Source organism: Onychomys torridus, chromosome 21 (genome assembly GCF_903995425.1).
Source record: "Onychomys torridus chromosome 21, mOncTor1.1, whole genome shotgun sequence".
NCBI classification, from domain to species: Eukaryota; Metazoa; Chordata; class Mammalia; order Rodentia; family Cricetidae; genus Onychomys; species Onychomys torridus.
Window position 1 is genome coordinate 39134260 of NC_050463.1, and position 25627 is coordinate 39159886.

Consider the following 25627-nt stretch of genomic DNA (forward strand, 5'->3'; position numbering starts at 1 on the left):
AACAAGTACATACAGCCCCCACACAACATAGTACATAGACAGAAAAGGCTGTGGTGGTATTGGGTTAAAGTCTATAGGATTCTCAGCCTTCAATGGGTGAACCGCATTGACTGAGATTAAGCCATGTGCTCAGAGCCTAGAAAAGTTACTGAGTGTGGGAGAACAATATGACTTAAACGTATTGAACAGGGAACTTATTTCAAAGAAGAGAGTAAGTAAGTAGTCTTTTTGAGCCTGGTAGTGTGACATCTGCCTGTAAGCCCAGTACTTTGAAAGTGGAGGCAGGAAGATCAGGAATTCAGGGTCATTATTGCCTACTAGGGAATTTGAAACCATCCTGGGTTTCATGAAACCATGTTTTGTCCTATCCCCCCAAACATACACAATGAAAATTTTAAAAGAAAAATCTTTTAAACTGCATATTTGGTATTTTTCTTGATATAATGAATGTTTATTAGTACATATAACTTTAATTTTAATGTTTTTTAAGAGTCGGTGGCCTTTTGTTACTGTTAAGTCATTTTTTTTTTCTGTTGAGTTTGGGTTGTTCAGTTAAGCACTACTGGGTAAATAGTTAATTCTGTTCTATTAATGCTGCTGTTTGTATGAGGCAAATTCCCAGAAGAGAAGCTTAGGTCTGAGGATTTTTATATTGATTTTTAAACAAAGTGGCTCATTGAGGTAGGCAATTAATACTCTAGGAGGCCCAAATGTTTCAGTTTTGTGGATTCATGTATTCTTGGTCTTTTTTGTTTTTTTTCGAGACAGGCATTCTCTGTAGCTTTGGAGGCTGTCCTGGAACTCGCTTTGTAGACCAGGCTGGCCTTGAACTCACAGAGATCCACCTGCCTCTGCCTCCTGAGTGTGCCACCACCGCCTGGCGCTTTTTTTTTGAGCTGAGGATCGAAACCAGGGCCTTGAGCTTGCTAGGCAAGCGCTCTACCACTGAGCTAAATCCCCAACCGTATTCTTGGTCTTGTGTTTCTTTTTGTTGTTTGTTTAGTTTTGAGGCAGAGTTTCTCTTTATCCCTGGCTGTTTTGGAACTTGCTCTGTAGACCAGGCTGGCCTTGAACTCAGAGATCCACCTGTCTCTGCCTCCCAACCACTGTGATTAAAGGCATGTGGCATCGCTGCCCGGCTATGTTTGGGACTAAAACAACTTTAATTGGAAACCTACGCTGTTTGATTCCTTCCCTCTTGAAGGATTTGCACATAAAGAGAGAGAACTGGTAGATAAGATGCTGTCCAGGTGACTTTTTTTTTTCTATTATCAGCTTGATACAGTACAAATTCTTATCCTAATAGTGAAATGTTTCAGTAAAGCTTGCCCAGTGATTGGACAAAACCAAAACTTACTATAAGCCACAATCATCCTAGGGTCTAGCCTCCCTGGTTCTGTGGGTTGCAGTCTGATTGTCCTTTGCTTTATATCTAGAATCCACTTATGAGTGAGTACATACCATGTTTGTCCTTCTGGGGTTGGGTTACCTCACTCAGGATGATATTTTCTAGTTCCATCCATTGGCCTGCAAATTTCATGTTGTCATTGTTTTTCTCTGCTGAGTAGTACTCCATTGAGTATGTGTACCACATTTTCTTAATCCATTCTTTAGTTGATGGGCATCTAGGTTGTTTCCAGGTTTTGGCTATTATGAATAATGCTGCTGTGAACATAGTTGAGCATGTATCTTTGTGGTGTGATTGAGCATTCCTTGGGTATATGCCCAAGAGTGGTATGGCTGGGTCTTGAGGTAGATCAATTCCCAATTTTCTGAGGAACCGCCATACTGATTTCCACAGTGGTTATACAAGTTTGCATTCCCACCAACAGTGGAGGAGAGTTCCCTTTGCTCCGCATCCTCTCCAACATTGACTGTCCTTAGTGTTTTTGATCATAGCCATTCTGACAGGTGTAAGGTGATAGCTCAGTCATTTTGATTTGCATTTCTCTGATTAAGGTTGTTGAGTATTTCTTTAAATGTCTTTCAGCCATTTGTGATTCTTCTTTTGAGAATTCTGTTTAGCTCTTTAGCCCATTTTTTAATTGGATTGTTCAGTATTTTGATGTCTAGTTTCTTGAGTTCTTTATATATTTTGACATTAATCCACGCACATATGACAAAGCAGCCAAAACTATACAATGGAAAAAAGAGTATTTTCAACAAATGATGTTGGCATAACTGGATGTCATTATGTAAAAGATTACAAATAGATCCATATCTGTCACCATGCACAAAACTCAAGTCCAAGTGGATCAAAGACCTCAACATAAATCCAATTACACTAAACTTAGTAGAAGAGAAAGTAGGAAGTAGTCTTGAATGCATTGGCACAGGGGATCACTATAACACCAGCAGCACAGACACTGAGCACAACAATTAATAAATGGGACCTCCTGAAATTGAGAAGCTTTTGTAGAGCAAAAGACACAGTCGGTAAGACAAAAAGAGAGCCTACAGAATGGGAAAAGATCTTCACCAACGATCTCCAGGTGACTTTTACAGTGTAAGCTAAAGATAAGGACAAAGATCTTTTTAAGAGAGTCAAGGGGTTGGGGATCTAGCTCAGTGGTAGAGCGCTTGCCTAGCCAGCGCAAGGCCCTGGGTTTGATCCTCAGCTCCAAAAAAAAAAAAAAAAAAGTCAGTTACCAACTTTGTTAGCATTCCATAGCTGTGCCAAATTAATGGAAAGATTTATTTACTTTCAGGGGTGTTTTATTCCATGATGGGTTGTTTCTTTGTTGCTGGACCTGTGGAGAGGCAGCAACTTCATGGTAGAGGAGTACCATTGACTGGCAACTTAGGAAGCTGAGCAGAATGGAGAGGGAAGGGACAGGAGAGGAAGTAAGTCCTTTAATAGGCACTTTTTGAGTTGCCTGCTTTTTCCATTAGGGTCCACATTTCTTTTTTTTATTATCTTTTTTTTTTTTCCCTTGAGACAGGGTTTCTCTGTAGCTTTGGCACCTTTCCTGGAACTCACTCTGTAGTCCAGGCTGGCCTCTTAACTCACAGAGATCCACCTGCCTCTGCCTCCTGAACGCTGGGATTAAAGGCGTGCACCATCTCGCCCAGGAAAAAAAGATTGTTCTGATTTTAGAACTTTTACCAGTGTCACACCTAACAAAATTTGTTTTCTCAAAGAAAGCATTTTGTATTTGGTTGGCTTGACTTATTGCTAGCCAGCTTTTCTTGTGTCTACCTTTTGCTTCTGGGCTTTTCCTTTTCTCTTCTGTATATCTTATTTTCACTCTTACTCCGTGACTGGCTGGCCCCTGGTGTCCTCTCCTTGTTCTCTTGCTCTTTCTTTTGCTCTTTTCTCCTTCCATTTATTCTTTCTGCCTGCTAGCCCCAACCTCCCTCCCTCCCTCCCTCCCTCTCTCTCTCCCTCTCTCTCTCTCTCTTCCCCTCTCTTACCTAGCTATTGGCTGTTCACCTTTATTAGACCATCACATTGGAAGCTAGCACTCATTGAAGTATGTTGATCTCTGTAGTATTTTTTTCCAAAATAAGCACTCTTTTGTTTCTCAAATAAAACAATTGCAAGAATGAATGCCTTATAATATGAAAGACCAATGACAAATACAATTCTTGGGTGGTTTTTTTTTTTTTAAAGTGGGTTTAATGTTCCCATTATTTGCATTTATGGAAATGTATGTTTTATTTTGCCTTCTTGAGGGTTTGGGCTCTGAGATGTAATCTTCAAGGAGCTATAACATTTTTATGTAGAAACATTTAATAGGTTTTTAATTCAGTGACAGTGGTGGACTAGAATAAAAACATTTAATTAGATGATTGGTGCTAATATCATTTTTGAAGGAGATTTGTGGTTTCTGGGTCAGTAATATGTAAGTAATGTCCCTTGTCTTCACATTTACTCTTTGTTCATCCAGCATTCTTTAACTCCCACAAATAGATGATGCAGCACACTTACGTTGCTTGTATGTCAGTATATTTAGATGCAGTGATACTTAGGCAGTGTTATACTGGTTCACTCTGGTTACGCACTGCACAGATTCAGAGTTTGTAGTCAATTAGACTAGGAAACTATCTGATGTTCACAACTGAGTCACCCAGCAAATATTAGGTAGGGTAGGCCCTGGCGGAATCTCTGTCACAAAGTGTAGTGCAGGGTTATCACAGTCTTCCTGCATTTTTATTTTATGTTTTACCTTTAAAGAAGCTTACAAAAACATGTGTTTGTGGGTAGGTGCACATGTTAGACACGTGGAAGTCAAACAATTTGGGAGTCATTTATTCTTCTACCATTTATGTTCTGGGGATCCTTGGCAGAAAATATCTTCACCCTCTGAACCATTTTCCTGGCCATTGTTTTTGGTGGTGAGTTAAGACAAAGCCTTAGGTAGCCCAGCCAGCCCTTGACCTGGTTGTGTAGCCAAGAATGACGACCTTGAATTCCTGATGCTTCTGCTTAAGTGCTGGGATTAGAGGCATATATATACCCTCTGACAAGCCCAGCTTCAAAAAGAAAACTTTTAAAAGACAGACCCGGGGGCTGGAGAGATAATGGCTTAGCAGTTAAGATCATTTGACTGCTCTTACAGGTCTGGAGTTCAATTCCCATCAATCACACATGGTGGCTCAACCATTTGTAGTGGGATCTGATTCCCTCGTGGTGTGTATGAAGACAGGGCACTCATACATACATATGTGAAAAAAGATAAGGTCTCACCTTGTATCCATGTTAGCCTGGGACCCACCATGTAATCCATGCTGGTCCTTGTCTTGCAAGCCCTCGTGCTTCAGACTCTCAGGTGTTGGAATTATAGGTATCAACCACCTTTTGTGACCTTTATCCCCCCTCTGTCCTTTTAGATTTGAAATCCTTTTATCTATTTTCAAGTTTTACTGACCCTTCTGTTACATAGTCTGTTAGTAATTGACATTGAAAGTTACTTTTCAGTTCTAGTATTTCCATTTGGTTGTTTTTCTGGTTTCTCTTGAAAATTTGTATTTATTATCTTTGTTTCTTTTTCAGTCCTTTGATAAAAAAGCAACTTCAAGGAGAAAGGTCCTCCTCCCCTCCCCCAAGACAAGGTTTCTTTGTGTAGCCCTTGCTGCCCTGGAACTTACTGTGTAGACCAGGCTGGCCTTGAACTCAGAGAGATCTGCCTGCCAAGTGCTAGGATCAAAGGCTTGTGACACTATGCCAGACTTGAGAAAGGATTTATAATTTAACTCAAAAGTGTATAGTATAGTCCACCATAGTACTAGAGGAGTCAAAGCATCAGAGTAAAGCAGCTGTTCTCATGATGCCCACAGTCAGGAAGCAGATAGAGATTCTAGTGCTTAGCTCCCTTCCTCCATTTTCTGTAGTTCAGGATCAAAGTCAGTCACACTTGAATTAATGCAATCAAGATAATCACCCATATATCTTCTCAGAGGTCCATTCTAGAGTCTGTCAAGTTGTCAATACTAATTATCAGATTCACTTAGCATGTTTTTTCTTCATCTTGCACAGTTGATAGATTAAGTTATCTTCTAATTCTGTCACGAGTTATCTTGATGTTGGTTGATTGTTATGTCAGAAACACAGAAAAGCATGTTTGTGTCTTTCCACAATGTCAGGCATTATTTAACAGTAAATTCACAGAGCATGAGGGCTTTTTAATGGCAGCAGTTTGCTTTCCTTGATAGCTCTGGCTAAGGTGAACACATTCTTTTATTACAATCTTATTAGCATTAATTGTCTATCCATATGTATGTATGTATGTATGTATGTATGTATGTATGTATGTATGTATGTTACAGAATAGCTGCCAAGGTTAAAGAGGCAAAGTTTGAAGGAAAGAGGCCTGAGAGGCCAAACATGATAGGATTGCCAGAGTCTGTTTATAAGTAAATAACCACAGTTGGAGAAACTGCTGGCTGCTAGTTGCAGTCAGGCTGCAAGGTCAGAGGGAGCTGCAGGAGTGTAAGGTAAACAAAGCTAAGGGCAGGATTGGGTCTAGATAAATGAACGGGCAGGTGAGTGAGTGGCAGGTCCAGACGGGTAGGCAGATGGCAGACCTTGTCAACAGAGGGGCAGAACCAAGCTGAAGACCCTAGGAAAATGGAGAGTTCTCTGCCTGTTGGTCTCCGCTCTCTCTCTCTCTCTCTGTCTCTCTGTCTCTCTCTCTCTCTCTCTCTCTCTCTCTCTCACACACACACACACACACACACACACACACACACACGTCATTGGGAGATTGCGATCACAGAACTAGGTGTTTGTTTCTTTATCGTGTCCAGGTGAGGCAGTTAGACAGACTCTTGTCTTGGTCTGATGTATTTTTGGCTTTGCCTTTCTTGATGTGGTTTTAATAAGCCCATATGCCCTTAATAGTTGGAATTACCCAGATAAATGTATCTGGTGTTACTCTCTCTACTCCTGGACTAAGTCATTTATTAGTTTGCCATGTGGGTGGTGCTGGACAGATGGTACCTTTTATGTGTCTGTCTAGGCACACAATGCCTCAAAATGGAGTCAAAAGCTGATTGTGGTGGAGCTGTGTGCATGGTCTCTCAGTACTTGGGAGGCAGATCTGAGTTTCAGGCCAGTGAGGGCTATACAGTCAAACCCTGTCTCTACAAACCAAAAGCTGTTTTTGTGATATAGAGTCTCTTAAGGTTAGGCACAGTGTGAAAACTGATTTTTGTTTGTTTTTCGAGACAGGGTTTTGCTGTGTAGCTTTGGAGCCTGTCCTGGAACTCACTCTATAGACCATATGACCTTGAACTCACAGATCCACCTGGCTCTGCCTCCTGGGGTTAAAGGCATGCGCCACAACCACCCGGCTCAAACACTGATTTTTTTAAAAAAACAATACAGAGCAACATAGGTTAGGGCACAGCCTGATTTCAGCACTTGTCTTTAATTGTTTTTTTCTTTTTCATGTTCTAGTTTTTTCATAGGCTTAATAGTATGGATTTCAGGCTTTATGCTTGATATATTGAGAATTAGATTCTGTTGTGGAAAATGTTGGATTTTATTTTGATGTAACTCAGTCTAAATTCCTATGATTTTTGTGGTCAGTGGCAGAAATCTGCTTAATTCTTATATCCTTAATTGGCCCTCTTGGAATCTGTTCTAGTTCAGGGTCATCTACATATGTATTTTAATTTAAATGCAGAGTTTGTGTTCTTTCTGTGATTCCTCCTCTTTTACAGCAGCTCTGGTTGCTCCAAACTGTTGTTATTTAGTTCTTTAGGGCTAAATGAGAGTGAGGTTTGCTGTAGGAGTTTCTAAGCCCATCTTGCTTATCTTTGGACAAAACCAGCAAGCAAAAGAAACTATTGGAAGGCAAAACAATAAAACTCTACTCTGGATCTTACTTTTGAGTGTAGGCTCTCAGCTTTTTTTTTTTTTTTTCCTATTACCTGTAAATAGTTTTGTTTTTGTTTTTTAGTCTGAAGTTAATAGTAGAAAGGTTTGGGTCTGATTGAAGTTGACTTCTTCCTTACTAGGAAACATGAGATCCACTAAACTGACAAGTAGAATCATGTTTGAGTTTATTTCTCTTTTCTGTAGTTTTTTTAAGTAATCATAGTAAAAGCTTATTGAATTAATGAGATAGAATGAAATATTCACTTAGTAAGAACTCTATGAATATAGTGTTTCTACCAAGTCAAAAAGCTTATTTGCTCTCTAGATCCATATGTTACTATTCTATTTTCGTAATTTGTCTATTTTGTGTGTGCTGGAGCATTTCATGTAGTGGGCTATCAGGAGGCCAGAAAGAGGATATTGGATCCTCTGGAGCTTCAGATCTAGGTGGTTGTGAGCTGCCTGATGCTGGTGCTGGGAACATTCAGTTCTCTGGTCCTCTAACTTTAACTGCTGGGCCATCTTTTCAGCCCCTGATGCTCTTTTACTAGCTGACTTGAGTGCTTGCCTACCTACCACTACTGTCTGATTTAGTACCCACAACAAATCTTTATGGCAGCTCTTCATATCAGAATATAGAGAAGAAACATCACTTTGTCCAAGAGTTCTACAACTACCTGATATCTGAAGTATAGTTTGTTTTATTTATATAATATCTGCTGCTTGGTTCTGGAAACCTAACTGGGGCAATGTGGGAGTAAAGAAACTACACATGCAGCCCACCTCTGTTGGTTCTAACGAAGGGCATCTACTAGAACTCTGGGAAGTTAGCCTGTTGATTATGTACAGCACAAGGAGGAAGGGTTAGCTAGCCTCCTAGGAGGTCTCTGTAGGGAAGCAGTCCTCTGAGAGGAGGAAGCTGTGGCTAGTTTGTGTCCATACTGACTGCTCAGTGGTAGTAAACACTGAAACTTGGACCAGAAGAAGCTTAGCTAGCCATTATCCTGGTTCTGAGGAATTGGGAGTCCATGACATTGCTGTGCCCGTGCCAGCAATACACATTGACTCAGGACCTCATCAGCTCCTCACAACTATTTAGTGGAGTCCTTTCCTTCCATCCTGTAGGTCCAGGTTTGGTGGCAGGCTTCTTCACCAGCTAAGATATCTCTTTGTAAGCCACATAAACGAGTTTGAGCTTTATCTTTAGGGATGAAAATACAGGAGTCACATGACCAGAGTGGTTTCAGAAAGATTATTTGGAGATTAGATTGCAGAATGGAAAGGTAAGAAGATTGCAGGGTTTTGGATAAAAGGTGATATTCTCAACTAGGGAGCTGGAAAACAGATTGAGAAGCAGGTAAGATTGCTTTAACTGGACTTGGTAAATGATGAAATTGGGTGTAAGAAAAGAAGTAAAGGAGAGCAAAATTGAAACTTTCTGTGGTCCATTCAAGGAAATAGAGAATGAGATAATTGGGAGCTTTTGGGGATCAGAGGTTTATTTATAAATAGAAATTTGGTGGGTGTGACATCCACCGCATCTAGATAACTTTAGAGATTGTTCACAGTACAGGACGGAAAAGGGTGCCACAGAACGACACGGAATGCTAAGATTTAAGAGATTGGGCTGCTGGTGGTGGGAATCCATGAAGCAGTAACTAGAATCCTAGGAAAGCAAACCTAATTATCATAGGCACAGGGTAAGACAGCAGCATTGCAGGAAGGAGTGTAGTTAGTGCTTGCTTTCAGTGAGTCAAACCCTAGAGGTTTTGGAGGAAGAGAATGGGGTGTGTGTGGGTGGGGTAGATAATAGGATTTTCCAATTGAATTTCAAAGCTGTAAGTTTGGAGAAGCTTTGCATGCTTTGTTTTTAATTCTTTAGTTTCTAGTTGGAGGAGGCAGGGGACCAATAACACATTGTCACATGAGAGAGTGATCAGCCCTTAAGAATGGAAGGGCTGGGCTGGAGAGATGGCTCAGAGGTTAAGAGCACCCACTGCTCTTCCAGAGGACTTGAGTTCAATTCCCAGCAACCACATGGTGGCTCACAACCACCTGTAATGAGATCTGGCGCCCTCTTCTGTATACATAATAAATAAATAAATCTTTAAAAAAAAAAAAAAAGCCAGAATGGAAGGGCTGAGAAGTGCTTTCTTGAGGAAACCACGACAAATACTGTAGTTAATTCACTGTAGATGAAATGTTTTCACTTGAAAAGTGAATCACTATTTAATTATTTTGCTAAATATTTACAATGAAAAAATTTTACATTGGATGAGATTTACAAATAAATGGTGAGAATTTTTCAAAAATCCTAACAATCTAAAGTAATATAAAACTATTGCACAGTAGTAATTATAACACTAAAAAGAGAAATGCTTTAATGCTTGAACTCCTTGGTTTTTTTTTAACTTTGTTTTCTATTGTTGCACAAGAACGTGTAGTGGTCTGTTGGTACACAGAATTATTTTAAACACTCTTATCCATTTCAGTGTAGTTTGATCTCATGTAATTTATTTGGGGAAACCTATTTTCATAGAAACATCTGTTCTTGTGTGTTTTGGAATGCAGCAGTGTTAGTTAATACCCATACAATATAATTAATGCTTTGTTAAAATTCCTGCTAACTTTCAGTTTTTGTTATTTACCAGGTTTGATCTGTGGATGAAATGAATCATGATTTTCAAGCTCTTGCATTAGAATCTCGGGGAATGGGAGAGGTAAGAACTCATCAATACTAAAAACTTAGTTTAATTTTAATCTTTGAATCATTTAAGTTTAGTTTTTAAACCATAAATGTTGGAAATAGTAGTTACAGTTTTCACACATACAGGTTTTTTTTTTTTTTTTTTTTTAAACCCTTGAAATTATGTACTTGTGTAGTTGTGATTATTATTTTTTTTTTGGTTGCTTATTTTGTAACTTATATCCAGTAAGTAATTATTAGCGTGCTTATTTGTGTTGAGGTGATTTTGATTGGCTTGGTTAAATAATGTCTTAATATTTTGGTAATGAACCGTATAATTAGAATTAGCTCTGTTCAAAAGAATAAATCCTATTCTGCCATTTTATATATGTATGCTGTTTGCTTTAGCTATGCTTGATTGTTACTGTCCTTTCCCCCCAAATCTCTCTTGTTCACCGAAGATATTTGCTTAATAAACTTCTAATCCTGTACAAGACTCGACTGAAAACACAATATCTAGTGTCCCATTGCTGTCTGCATTAGAATTAATTACTTCCTCCTCTGACTTCTCATTTAGTTCTTTAAAATATTTTCATTGTGTTACTGATTACAGTTTGTTTTGTATTTGTCTCCTATAAATTGCTAGCTTTGAATGCTTAGCATATTAGGTACTCTACAATTTTGAATGGATGTTATCTTTTCTATTAATCTGTGGTTTTCTTTGGGTCACCCAGTTAACCATACCATTATGTATTTTAAGGCATCTAAAATACTTAGTTTTCCATATTCCTATTGAAGTTTAGAAAACTTTGATAAAAACTCTTGTGGACATATCTTTGTTGTTCTATATTACACATTCAAGTATGGACTTTGATAATAGAAAATAACAGTAAACAGACCTAAGATGTATAATTAATTGCTTGCTCCTGGAGATTATTTTACTTTAGTAGATTAGAGACCTTCATGAGACTCACTCCATCCAATGCTGTGCTCTTCAGATGCAGAAAGAGAGTCCAGTCACTCCTTTGGGCCACAAGAGGGCACCCTGCAGCTAGCTAACCCTCCCTTTCTTCAGAACAGCGTTTTCCAAAGAGTTTGTCATTTTCAGAGGACTGATTTAAGGGTGAGTTAAGGTGCTTAAGCTAAGTATTGCCAAAATAAATTTGTTAGTTCAGTACATAAGGTAAATTCTAATCTGGGCCCTAAGAAAAATTTGAGAGAGGGAATACTTTTTTGCTCTTAAAAGAAAGCCTATATCTTGTAGCATAATGGCTGTTGAGGCATTATTTACACTCTAGTAGACCAAACAGACAGTTGAAAGGGCTTTTTTGTTTTTTACCTGCCATTTGTTTTCTTTGGTTTTTAGAAAGTAGAATAGCATATCTTAGCAGCAGGTCTGCGGGCACTGTAGAACATGGCTGTCATTCTAGCATTTGTGGGCCAAGGCAGTCAAGTCTTGAGCTCAAGGCAAGTTTAGGTAGGAAGGCCCTATCTTAAAATATTTAGAGTAGCCTGGCGGTGGTATATGCCTTTAATCCCAGCACTTGGGAGTCAAGGGCAGGTGGGTTTCAGTGAGTTCAAGGCCAGCCTGCTCTACAGAGCAAGTTCCAGGACAGGCAAGACTGTTAAACAGCGGAACTCTGTCTCAAAAAACCAATATATAAATAAAATAATGCATTCCTGAAGTGTTTCTGTCTTCTGTCTGTGACAGACTTGAACTTGATTTTTGTAAGAGTGAATGAGAACCCTACATTAATTCTAGGTTCAGTTCTTGCATGTGTATTAGAGATTTATGTACAAATTGACTCTTCTATTTGAAAATAACATTTGATAAAGCTAAATATACCTTTGGTTAAAAATTATGGTCAGAAGCAGTGGTTGAATAGACAAGATTTTGGTAGGTTAGTTGGGTTGAATAGTTAACTAAGCTGAATCCATTCTTTATTAGTAGACACATTAGATGGGCACAGCCAGAGTGCTGAAGGGCCTTAATTTCCTGCTGTCAGTGATCTTCACCCAGTAAAAATACAATTTTAAATAAGCAGGCTTTGCCTTTTTTTTTTTAAGCAGTTTACCAATTAATGTTGCTACCTCTAAGAGACAGCTAAGCAACCTGCTCAAGTCTCTGTCTCTGGGCTCTCTCCCACAACCTTTCTGTCTCTCCTCATCTCACAGCAGCAGGGAACCTTCGGGATTTCCTTCTTTGCCTGTCTCTCTCTCACCAGTCCTCTCCTCCTTTACTGACAGGTGAGGTGCTTGTTTGTTTTATTCCAGAATTCATTCGTTGGAATAAATTAAAGCGGCCTGTACTCTCTGCTCTTGAATTGTCTAAAGTTGCTGTTGGGTTGTTCTTGTATTGTTAAAAATATGTGTATCCTCCCCTCCCCCCATTCTTTCCTTTTAAAGATAAAGTTTTGCTTATTGGGTCTGAACTGTTATAAATCTCTAATGTATGGAGAATTGTGTTCACTTACAGGATTCATTTTAAATGTACCTTTTTTTTATATTTCTTGATGGGTTTATTGAGCTATCATCAGGAGGTCATTCACCCAAAGATAGGAGGTGGTTCACCAAAGAGAGAAACGAATCTGTATTTATCTATTCGTAAACTCACTCTTTTCCCTCTCAGTACCATGCTTTTGTCAAAAGACCCGCTGGTTTCCATTGTATCATGTGGCTTACAACAAATATGGGTCGTAGGAAGGGGTATTTGACCTTATTAGCGTGTATAGAGATGTAGTATTTTAATCAAGTATACTGAGAGGCACATGCCTATTAACTGTTACCAGTTTGTTAGGGTGCATATAGCTGGCTCTTGTTTAATTTTCAAATAACAGAATGAGGGGACCTTGCCCAAAATTTTTTGAGGAAACCAAAATTTAACTTAAGATTACTGAGCTAATGAGTTTTACTTGGGGGGCAGTTTCATAACTTAGTGTGGTAAATAAATTCTCCTATTTTGAGACAGTAATTTAGGAAAATATTGTGTTTTAAAGTTTAAAATTTGTGTTTTAAAATTTCAAGTAGAGAGAGCTTGGCATGGTAATGAACACCTTTACTACTAGCACTCGGGAGGCAGAGAGAGGCAGGTGGGTCTTTGTGCGTTGATGGCCTGCCACTCTACATAGTGAGTTCAGCTAGCTAAAACTACAAAATAAGATCCTGTCTTAAAACAAAATCTTATGTAGAAAATGTATTGGAGAGACTGAAGAAACCTCTTTTTGCAAAAGTACCTAACTAAGCTATACAATTAATGCTGAATTCTTTGAAAACAGAATTAAGACTTAACTCAAAAAGCTCTTACTTATCTGCGTTATTACGGATAAATGGAATCAAACAGCTTTACTGTCCAGACATATTGGCACATGCCTTAAATCCCAGCAATCAGGAGGTAAGAGTCAGGGGTATCTCTTGAGTTCGAAGCCAGCGTGGATTGATTGCATGGCGCCAGGACTACACCGAGACCCTGTTTCAAAAAATAAAAACCTGTGAAGAAAATCAGCTATTTCAGATAGTGTTTAGAGGATTGCAGTATATTTATAAAATCACTGTCTCAACTATTCTTAGTTAAGAATATCAGTGATCTTAAACTTTTGATTTGCCTAGTAATGTTAATACTGAAAATTCTTAAATACTTACGAATTACACTAAGTAATTCTATAGTAGTTAAATGTAAAGAGAAAAACCTTACAACAAAACCAAAGGATTTAAATCCCAGTGGTGCTCTTTACAAGCTGCATGTGTAAACCTTTGGCATTTGAACTTCTGGCTGTGTTTCCTTATGCAGAAAGACTACATTAGACAACTATTCTTAGTTAATAAGTAGGGTTTCATCTCTCTGAAATACTTAAACTAACACAAGAAAGAAGAAATGAAATGACTAGAGACAAAAAAAATCTTGGTAATGAGATACAGTTCTTTGTATCTAATTAAATGACTTATACTTTGGCTATGAAAGGTTCCTAGTATTACTCATAGGTGCTAGGTGATGCATTAAGCAGTCTCTTGGTCTTTCATTGTAGTCTCAATCTCATAACAGGTTTATTATATTTTCTTTACAAATAAAAAATTGAAAAGCTGAAAATTGTTACTATCTTTTATTTACAGAAAAGATTAAAGACTAGGAAAACACCATTTTAGGGCTTTAGGAAATTACATCGTGGTTTCTTCTTTGTTGCTGTTCTCTACAATTTCATCTTTGTGTGTGTGTGTGAACTTACTTGTATTATAAGTAGAGTGATCTTATGCCTTCATTTTTTTCCTGAGTAGTTCAGTTATGATCTGTTGTCCTAACATCCTTTTCTTGAAAGTATCTGAGTTCAGAGATAAGCTGTATGAACTAAAACTTACCAATGTTAGTTGGCTAACTTGAGATTTTTGCTCAACAGTTTACAGAAGAAAAGTGTGATGCATAAGTATGCCTCAAATGCTGGAGCAGGAATTTGGTTGATTTGTTTATGAGGCAGTATGGACAGGGTTCTTACTTCTTCACAGTGAGAGGGCAAGCCGTAAAATCTTTCTGGAGGAAAAAAATTCTGTCAGTCATATCTGAGTTTTGAGGTTGGAGACAAGAAACATTGAGTGTCCCAACCATGGTGTAGACTCAGAGGTTTGTGAGTTAGGGAGTGATAATAGGTTAAATAGTTTTTAGATTTTAAGGTTTCTTAGCCTTGTTTTCTATAATATCAATCCCTGTTTACACTTAGAATTCCTGGAGACTGTCTCTTTGTCTCAAGTCATTTAACCTCCATTTTCTCCATTTCTGTTGAACTTTTTGTCCTTGAGTAGTTACCCTCTCCTTGGTTTTATCCATTTTAACCTCTGGGGCACAAGCTAGGAAGAGTACTTCAATCACTGTTTAAATTGTCACAGAAGATGTTCTTTAAGGAGCGTGGCAGATGGCTGAGGCGGTGAGATGGTTTGCTTTGCAAGCCTGAAAACCTGAGTTCAAATTCATGTCGCCCATGTAAAAAGCCATGATTGCCTATAACTCTAGACTTGGGCAGATCTCAGTAGCTCCCTCTGGGCCAGCCTAGCCAAAAAGGTGAGCTTTCAGTGTGGCGACAGACCGTGTCTCAAGGCAAAAAGGCAGAGAGCCATAGACAAAGACACATCTTGTTTTGGCCTCCGAACACACTGATGTGTATGCACTGCATACATCATACACACACTCAACTAAAAATACTTTAAAAAAAAAAAGTATTTCTAGAGTATACTGAAGATTTTTAGTAGAAGTATTAATTTTAACTAAATTATTTCCTTGCATATCCAGTACCTTATACAGGTTTGCAAAATAAATATAGTTTTTCTTAGCACTGATGGCCACAATTGGCATTGGATATTTGACAAGGGTTTTTCCCAACTACTTAAGCAATGCATTTTCTAGACATTTTATTTTTTGTAATGCTGAGGATGGACCCAGCGTCTTGTATGGTCAGCGGGTGCTGCTTTACCACTGCTCATCCCTAGTCCTGTACTCCGCAGGTGAAGCAGTGGGCCAGGAAGGCACTCGGATATTATCTCATAGAGTGGACTAGTCTTCTCAGTAGAACAACTCTCTCAGAAGATAAGTGCTTCAGCTGCTTCTGTTACTGCTTCTGGTGGTTATTTATCTTATTTCAGTATATAAAATAGGATGTTTTATACTTACTGGAGTCTTTATCAGCAGAGATTGTTCTTTAAAATGTCAATATTTTAATCAAGACATGTCATTTAGAAAGATCCTAACTTGTAAAAGCTGGACTTAAAAAAGGTTGGTTTCTTTAAAATTATACACTTTTATTTTATAAAAGATCTGTAGTGCATGCTTTTAATCCTAGCACTGGGGGGAGGCAGAGGCAGTTGGATGTCTGTAAGTTCAAGACCAGCCTGGTCTAGAAATGAGTTTCAGGACAGCCAGGGCTGTTCTACAGAAAAACCCTGTCTCAGGAAAAAACAAAAAATCCGTAAATTAGGGACATGTTCTTCTCCATTCAACACTGCTTCTCAGTTTGATTACTAACACTCATTTATTGTGTAAATTTTTATGCATTTTCCACTGTTTGTAATCAGCTCCTTTTGATCTTCTAAAATGTCTTCTGAGAGGCATTTATTTCTCAACTCTTTTCGGCCAGTACCCTCTTTCAGTCAGTTCTTACTGTCTTGGCTCTGTTGTGATTTCCTTAAACTAGTTTCCTTGCTTCTAGTTGCCCCATTCTGTCAGTTTTACAACTTGAACTGCCTTCCAAAACCTCCTGTTGATCTTGCTAACCTGTCTTGATTTCCTGTTCCTTTAGTAAAACTTTGAGTTTCCTTAAAATACCTTTAAGTGGGTCCTCATGATCAACCTGATGAGATTTACCAGTGTCAAATTTGGATCTTATATCTTCTATATGTATATATAACACTGTATTTTCTTAAGTTTTGCTTTTGTTCATGATTTCATGTTTCATTTATGCTTACTGTATTTCTCACCTTGCAACTCACCCCTCCTGAAAATACACACTACATTGTCTTTCAGACCCTAAATCGGGTATTTTACTGAGTTATGTTTTATTTCATTGTGTTTGTAAGTTCTCTGAAGATGAGGTCACCATGCCTTTAAAGAGGCAAACACAGGTAACTAGTATGATCAATGTAGTACTAGAAGTATATACAGGTCTGATTATTATGAGTGCTGAATAACTTGGCATTTAATAGGATGAATAATGTCTTATGAATGCTTACTTAAATGCCAAATGTGTGTCTAAGAAAACAAATCTGTTCAAGCAAACATAATTCTGCTTCAGGGATAGAGAGAGTAAGTTAATGGTCCTACTGACTGTAATGTTCACATGTTACCATGTAGAGTAGAGCATAAGATCATAAGATTACCTCAAAAATACTGTTAGGGATTTTCTTTCTGTGTATTCTGTTATTCACGCTTTCTGATTTGGGCTTGACATACCAGTGCTATTTAAGAGCTAGTAAGAGTTGTGAAGTTCACTGCTGGTGAATAACTGAAGAACCAACCACACCACCCCCACCCCAAAAAAAACCTTTGTATTCTGGAAGTTTGAGAGCTTGTTCAATGGCAGCTTTTAGAAGTGAAAGAAAATTTTTAATAATTTCTTTGGGCATTTTTATTATCTTTAACAGGAAATTTAGTGAGTCTTTTTTTTTTTTTTGAGCTGAGGATCAAACCCAGGGCCTTGTGCTTGCTAGGCAAGCGCTCTACCACTGAGCTAAATCCCCAACCCGTAAGTCTTTTAAAGAGAGTTATATATGAAGAAAATCATGAGGCGGCTGGAGAAATGGCTTAGTGATTAAAAGCACTTGTTGCTCTTTCAGAGAACCTGGGCTCGGTTCTTAGCATCCACATGGTGGCTCACAGCCATCTATAACTCCAGTCTAAGGGGATCTGATACCCTCCTCTGACCTCCTTGGGCACTAAGCACCCATGTGGTATGCGTGCATACATACAGGCAAAAGTCACACAAAGTGAATAAGTCTAATAAAAATTTAAAAAGAAAGAAAATCAGGATATAACAGATGTTTGAAACTAGTAATAAAGTTAAAGACCTAGAATTATCAGAGCCAGTGCATAATTGAGGAGTTACTTTGCTTTTCAGTGAGACAGCTTGGAAAACAGAGTACTTGAAGGCTAACATGTACATATGAGTAAGTTTGCAGTTCCTTATATACTTATTCTTTGTAAATTGTATGGCATTATAAAAGGTTTGTTTGTTGTTGTTGTTTTTTTTCCTTTCAAATAGCTTTTGCCTACCAAAAAGTTTTGGGAACCTGATGATTCAACAAAAGATGGACAAAAAGGCATATTTCTTGCGGATGATGAATGGAGAGAGACTGCATGGGGAACTTCTCGTAAGTTACTGGTGTTTGGGTGAAAATTAGGAATAAGTTCAGTGTGTTTTTTTTTTAAAACCCTACCTATCCTTAAACAGTTTAGGGGGAAAATCTGTGATACCTTTGTTGAAGCTTACAGTTCAGATTTCTTTTCTTTCTTTCTTTCTCCTTTCCTTTCCTTTCCCCTTCCCCTTCCCCTTCCTCCCCTTTCTTTTTCTTTTTCTTTTCTTTTTTTCCGAGATGGGATTTCTCTGTGTAGCCATGGCTCTCATAGACCAGGCTGGCCTTGAACTGAAGAGATCCACTCCCTCTGCCTCTGCAGTGCTGGGATTAAAGACCACCATGGTCTGGCTTTAGTTTCGAATTCTTTCTTTCTTTCTTTCTCTCTCTCTCTCTCTCTCTCTCTCTCTCTCTCTCTTTCTAAGATTTATTTATTTACTATGTATACAGAAGAGGGCGCTAGATCTCATTACAGATGGTTGTAAGCCACCATGTGGTTGCTGGGAATTGAACTCAGGACCTCTGGGAGAGCAGTCGATGCTCTTAACCTCTGAGCCATCTCTCCAGTCCCCAGTTTAGATTTCTTAACAGTTGTTAGCTCTTACCTGACAATACACTTTATGGATTAGATAGATGCATTTACCACATGATTTTAATAACCTTTTTGTTTCTTTTTGTTTTCTGAATTAACTCTCATGTTAAAATTCTGAAAACTACCAAACTAGAAGATACACTAACTTACTAGGATTTTCTGTCTTAAATTTTTATTGAGTGACAGTGACTGACTTTATCTTACTACACCTTAGTCTAGCATTATAAAACATTTGGCACGTTCAGAAATCATGTAAATTGGTAATACAGACCCAGACCTAGAAGCAGAACAGGTAGAAATCCTTTAGATTACCATTAAGTAGTGAAGAGTGTAGCTGAAGTTCCTGTGTCCCACCCAGTTTGCAGCCGCTCAGACCCAAGGAAACACACAGAGGCTTATATTAATTAAAACTTCTCATCCATTAGCCTCAGGCTTTCCACTAACTAGCTCTTACACTTAAACTCAGCCCATTTCTGTGATTCTATATGTCGCCACATTTTCTGTGGCTTTACCACTACATGCTGCTCCTGGACAGTGGGCTGGCATCTCCTGACTCAGCCTGCCTCTTCCCAGAATTTTCCTTGTCTGCTTATCCCGCCTATACTTGCTGTCTTGCTACTGGCCAATCAATGTTTTATTAAACCAGTGTACAAAAGCATTATTCCACACCAGAGGAGAAAGTTAGACCTAAGAAACTGATTTATTTTTGTTTTTGTTTTGTTTTGTTTTTTCAACATAGGGTTTCTCTGCATGTAGCTTTGAGGCCTGTCCTGGAATTCACTCTGTAGACCAGGCTGGCCTTGAATTCACAGATCTGCCTGCCTCTGCCTCCCAAGTGCTGGGATTAAAGGCGTGTGCCACCACCGCCCAGCCTAGACCTAAGAAACTTTTAAGGGAAAGGAACTTGGCATGTAAAAATTATAACCTGTAGAAGTCACAGTATTTATAAATTTTAAAACATACTTTGACCTTTTTTATTAAAATGTTTGTGATAAATCAAGCTTGAGGGTTATATAGGTAAATAGGTTTACAGATATTTTCTCTTTTTATTGCTGAGTGTAGTATAGCTACACAAAATGAACAAAGTAAAAACAATCAAATGCCTAACCATATATTTTACAAATTACATTTCTTTTTGGGGGGTTGAGTAAGAATAGGCACTGTGTGTGTGGGTGTGTGGGTGTGTGGGCATAGGCCAGAGAATACCTTCCAGGAATCAGTTCATTGATGATGGACCCTGGGGGTTAAACCCAGATGATGAGGCTTAGTGCAGGCGCCTTCACCTACTGACTTACCTTGCTTTTCCAACCTTAACATTTTTTGAGAATGAATTAACAGATGTGTTTTTTCCTATAAAATATTTATTTAACATGTTTTTGCCTACGGGTGTGTATGTGTACCACGTGTGTGCCTGGTGCCCAGGACATCAGAAAAAGGCATTAGGCTCCTTGAAACTAGAATTATGATTGTTTGTGAGCTGCCTGTGGGTTCTATTAACTGAACCTGGGGACTTTGCTCCAGCCCAAGATCCTTTTGCTTTTTAATTAATTAAAATTTTTTTAAAATAGGTGTTTTGTCATCCAGATTAATAAGCTATGTTAAGAGATTTAAATTTTATGGTTTAAAGCTTTTTTTCTTTTTTTTCTGTTTTTGGTTTTTGAGACAGGGTTTCTCTGTGTAGCTTTGCGCCTTTCCTGGATCTCACGCTGTAGACAAGCTGGCCTCGAACTCACAAAGATCTGTCTGGCTCCGCCTCCCGAGTGCTGGGATTAAAGGTGTGCACCACCACTGCCCCGTCAGTTTAAAGCTTTTTGTTACATGTAAAGTAAATACTCCAGAGTTAAGATCCTAAAGGTAAGGGAGTTGAAGAAAATTCATAGATCAAAAATTTTATTAGCAGCTAAGTTTTGGCTTATATTTTTATAAGATTACAATATTAGAAATTTTCTTTGTTCAGCCAATATAAGACAGCTAATGTGCCAGATTTGGTGATTAGAAAGATAAGATTCACACCCTTGAATGTTTTTCTTGTAGTATAATTGAGCTATCTTAGAATAAATGCACAGTTTAAAACATGAAATTTGTGCTGGGGCTCACATTCCCTGTAAGTAGCATATCCTTTACTTAAGAGAACAGTTGTTTAATAACTTGATTGGAAAAGTGGAATGTTGTGATGGAGACAAGCAGAACTCTGAGATAAGGCCATTTGTGAGAACCCATCTAATAAAAAGCAAAGCACAACTTGAAGGGGTGCAGGCTGGGCAAATGGTTAAGAGCCTGTGCCGATTTTGTAGGGAACCTGAGTTTGGTTGTTAGCATCCACATCAGGTGGCTTACTACTGCCAGTAGCTCCAGCTTCTAGGGATGTGGCTTCTTCTTCTCATCTTTGTAGGCATTTCACTAATGTGTGTTTGCTACACACTCATAAAGTTTAAAATAAAAAGAATTTTTTTAATTGAATGGATAATTACTAGGTTACATTTTTTAAATGAGTGACAGAAAATATAAGTTTTATAATGGAGGTCAGTTCATGAGTCTTTCTTCCTCCTAACTTTAGCTGTGTAGGTAAAATTTTAATGAGTATTAGTTTCACTAGAAATCATGAGGAAATTTGAAATAAGTGGAATTTTGTTTACTTGACAAGTATATATTGAATGACAGAAATATTCAAGGCCAGCCTAGTTCACATACTGAGTTCTATACTCATCAAAAGACTACACACTGAGATCCTGTATCCAAAAAAGAAAGAAAATTCTTGGACCAGTGAGATGGGCCAAAGCACTTACTGCACAAGCCTGGGGACATGAGTTGTATCCCCAGAAGTCATGTCAGAGTGGAAGGAGAGAACAGTCCCAATTGTCCTCTGACTTCTGAGTATGTTCCATGGCATATGTAAACTGTATACATAGTAATAGTTAATTTTTCCATTGCTGTGAGAGGCTTAATCATATGTATTACTTCCTTGAGGCTAAAGTAGCATGATAGTTACATTCTCTTAGCATATTTGGAGCATGCTGATTTCTGTAACCAAAGGACTCTCCTCCTTCATTGTCTCACTTTGTAAGTTTATTCTTCATGTACAAGTTAAATATGTCCTTTTGGATTCACCTTAAGACTGGGAAGAATCAATTCCCCATGCTTTTTATTCCTGTAATATTCTGGATTATTTTAGGGACTTTATCCTTTTATGTTTGTTCTCTATTAAATATAACCCTGGGTTGGCCTGGAACTCACTGTATAGTAGAGATTAACCTTGAAATTCTGATAGTCATGCTTCTACTTCCAAGTGCTGGGGTCACAGGTGTGCACTGCTATGTCCATCTTATACGATGTTAAAGACCCAACTCAGTCTTAGGCATGCTAGGCAATCACTGCCAGTTAAGCTACATCCCCAGACTCTACTTATTCTTTTTTGAGGGTGAGGATTGTATGCTGGCTAGTTTTATGTCAACATGACACAAAGAGGGAACTTCAGTTGAGAAAATGTCTCCATAAGATCCAGCTGTAGAACATTTCCTTAATTAGTGATTGATGGGGGAGGGTCCATCCCACAGTGGGTGGTGCCATCTCTGGGCTGGTGGTCCCGAGTTCTATAAGAAAGCAGGCTGAGCAAGCCTCAAGAGCAAAACAGTAAGCAGCACTCCTCCATTGCCTCTGCATCAGCTCCTGTGCTCATGTTCCTGCCCTCACTGCTTTTGATGATATATTGTTACATGGAACTGGGAGTGAAATGAACCCTTTCCTCCCCAAATTGCCTTTGGTTGCGATTTTTCATCCCAGCAGTAGTAATTCTAAAATAGTAATTCTAGCTAAGGCAGGTTGTCTTGTTTGTTCTTGGGTTCCTTCCCCATTGTATCATGCCTATCATGATTCACAGTATACTAGTATTTAAACTATGAGGGTGATTGATTAAAGGAAAAGATGTAATGACAAATCTCTTATGGATACAAGTGGGAAGTAGAAGAACCTTATTTGAATGCTGCCTCTAATTTGTTGATTGTATTTAAATTATGCTAGGACTCAGATGTTAAAAATTGCCTTTTGTTTTCAATAGGCATGTTAGAGGTATAATTTTCTAAAATAAAAGAAACTAGAAAGTATTTATCTGATACTTGGGTTTTTCATCATGAACATAAAATTCTAGGATTTGGTTTTCTAATCAAATTGGTATTTGTTATGTTAATAACTGTTCTGGTCTGTGTGATATATAACTGAGCATGAGAACTGTGATCTCTTTTTTCTGTTCGTCTAGGTTTTATTCCTAATGGTTTAATACTTAAAAACAACTCGGCCATCAGAGTCATTTTTCTGCCTTATTGATTTTTTTTTTTTTTTTTTTTTTTGGTTTGACTCTTCTTTGTATAAGCTCTCATCACTAAATAAAACTCATGTAATGGTGGGAGAAACAACTTCACAAAGTTGTCTTCTGATGTCCCGTCTGTATTTTAAGAAACATACTGGTTCAGCTGGTAAAGACACTTTCCACAAGCTTGACAACCTGAGTTCAATCTTTGGTACCCATGTCAAGGTGGAAGGAGGGAACTGTCTTCAAATAATTATCCTCTGACTTACTCACACATGCATGTGCACACATATATGCACATACATACACAAATAATAAAATGTATTATTTGAAAAAAACATGTTCCAGTTATTCAGAATGAAAAGCTGCTTATAACAAAAATATTACACTAAAGGAAATACTGACTTTTCTTAAATTGATGTCTTACTTTATATAACTACATTTTTCTTAGCTTAAAAGTAAAACTATATTGTGTTTTTCTTTCGCAACAGATCATTCAATGTCCCAGCCTATTATGGTACAGAGAAGATCTGGACAGAGTTTTCATGGAAACAGTGAAGTAAATGCAATTCTTTCTCCGCGCTCAGAAAGTGGAGGCCTTGGTGTGAGCATGGTAGAATATGTATTAAGTTCCTCTCCTGCTGATAAATTGGATTCTCGATTTAGGAAGGGAACTTTTGTAAGTATTTTGAACAAAGGTTTATTTAGTATTTTCTTTTTGGTTTCATCCTTGTATCTTTACTTGCCTGTGTTTGTCGCAAAGGGTCATTTTCAGTGACTTTGTTCGCTCTGTGGTATTTTGCTTTTTTATTTCTTCCTCTTGATATAAGATCTTACTGAATCACTTTGGCTAGCCTGGAACTCACTATGTAGACTAGGCTGACCTCAAACTCATGGTGGTTGTCATACCTCAGTCTCTCATGTCCTGGCATTACAGATAAGGGCCACACTGCTTCCAGCTTAATTAGTTTATCTTTCTGTCCATAGAACTGAAAGAAACTTTAATGCTATTTGTTCTTTGTTTTCTTCACTTAGTTCACAAAATACAAGAAATTTTAGAATAATTGCAAGTATTTACATTTTAACTGTGTTAACAAAAGTAAATCATATTTTAAAACTTTGCAAAGGTAAAATTGCTTGTTCTTGGTAGTATTTCATCTATAACTAAATCAGATCATGTATGAATTAAATATTGAATCTAATTTGTGGTGTTACTGCTTTTCCTATACCGCTATAGTTAAGGTAGACTTAGCCCTTCTGTTATAAATGTCAGGTTGTACTCAGTTTTTTGGCCTTTGCTAAATTAATTCACTTAAAAAAAAATAAATGGTTGTTTTTATCACTACATGCGCTACAGGGTAGTTTTAGGCCACCTTTTGGTGCCCTTTTTTGTGTGTGTTCTATTAAGTATTGGGAATCAAACAGATTCTTTTTCCTCAGGGTACTAGAGATGCTGAAACAGATGGACCTGAGAAAGGAGATCAAAAAGGCAAGGCTTCTCCATTTGAGGAGGACCAAAACAGAGATCTTAAACAAGATGAGGAGGACTCTAAAATAAATGGCAGAGGTTTGCCAAATGGAATGGATGCCGATTGCAAAGATTTTAAGTAAGATTTATAACTTTTTCAAGAAGAAAAAAATACCTCTTTTAGGAGTTATTGCAGTTAGTTGATGTGATTGATTTAGATGGTTTTCCAATTTAGGGTTACTTTATTTCCTTTGTACCTTGTGTTAATCTGTATGATTTTTTTTCCATAAAATTAATGATCATAAATCATTGAAAATCTTCAAAATAGTATCAAAAATAGGGTGTTATGTTGGAAGGGTAATGTTAAAAACTGTGATTACTTTTTGTCTATTATGAACTAAGTTAGAACTTTTTTTGTTAATTAGTGAATTATAGTTTAATATGATTTTCCCCCCCTTCTTTCAAATTGTGCTTGAGTACCTACCAGTAGGATTTTTCTCCTGTATTGTTGTATTAACTGCCATTTGATTTTTTTTTTCATCTTGGATATATGAGGCAAAATTAGGAATCAGTGGTTTTTCAGAGTATATGAAGAGTATTTATTAGAATTGGGCTAATACATAATTGTTTCTTCAAATAGGAAATAGTTGGCTTTTAAGCTTTGAATTCTTGAAGTTTGTTATTGTTTCTAGCAGTTAAATAACACATTTTCATTTAGCTGTTGGTTTTTAGATTAAGCACTGCTCACTTACCTGTATGCTAGAAAGTTGATGCTTTAGGCTGACCCCTGCAGCTTCTAGCAGTAGTTGAGCTTTACCTCACAGACCACAGAATTTTAGAGAACAGCATAGTTACTTCGTGAATTTTATATTCCTGCACTTACTGCCTTCATGTAACAAAGCAGAGCAATAGCCTGTTAAAAATGCCATTTTCTTCTGTTCTTCATGCAAGAAAGCATCCAAAACCGGTAAACCTCTTTTGATAAAGACATTTAATGTTCTTTATTTAGAACCTTTTACTGATTGTGCCTTTCTGCTGTTGCTGAAGTTTTAGTGAAGGACAGGCATTTAAAACTCAGTTGACTATATTTATAATTGAAGTGTTAATATACCATTAACTATAGCAAGAAAATAGCACCACTGATAGCACTATATTTGCTTTTTGTTCTCTGATTTTGCTGTATTGAGTCATTTTGTGTGAAATGTTGTTTCTCCTTTTAAATATTAATATGAGCCAGACAGTGGTGGCACACACCTTTAATCCCAGCACTCAGGAGACAGAGTCAGGCGGATGAGTTCAAGGCCAGCCTGGTGTACATAATGAGTTTCAGAACAGCCAGGGCTACACAAAGAAACCCTGTCTTGAAAAACAGACAAACACCAAAAATATTAATATGAACTACTTTATTAGTATATTTTGTTCCATTAAGT

At 37.8% G+C, this 25627-nt stretch overlaps 1 protein-coding gene across 4 annotated transcripts in view; it reads left to right on the plus strand.

The window, feature by feature from the left end:
* The window catches only part of Pum2 (pumilio RNA binding family member 2), a 78200-nt gene that overhangs the window by 6723 nt on the left and 45850 nt on the right, over positions 1 to 25627 (plus strand). For 3 of the 4 annotated variants that reach the window (XM_036170594.1, XM_036170593.1, XM_036170595.1), the window contains exons 2-5: positions 9976 to 10044; positions 17744 to 17852; positions 23221 to 23408; positions 24170 to 24336. In XM_036170594.1, the coding sequence (XP_036026487.1) occupies positions 9994 to 10044; positions 17744 to 17852; positions 23221 to 23408; positions 24170 to 24336 (515 nt within the window). In that variant the 5' untranslated portion in view covers positions 9976 to 9993. Of the gene's footprint in view, positions 1 to 9975; positions 10045 to 11012; positions 11134 to 17743; positions 17853 to 23220; positions 23409 to 24169; positions 24337 to 25627 lie in introns of those variants that run through there. The other variant, XM_036170596.1, reaches the window with a different exon arrangement.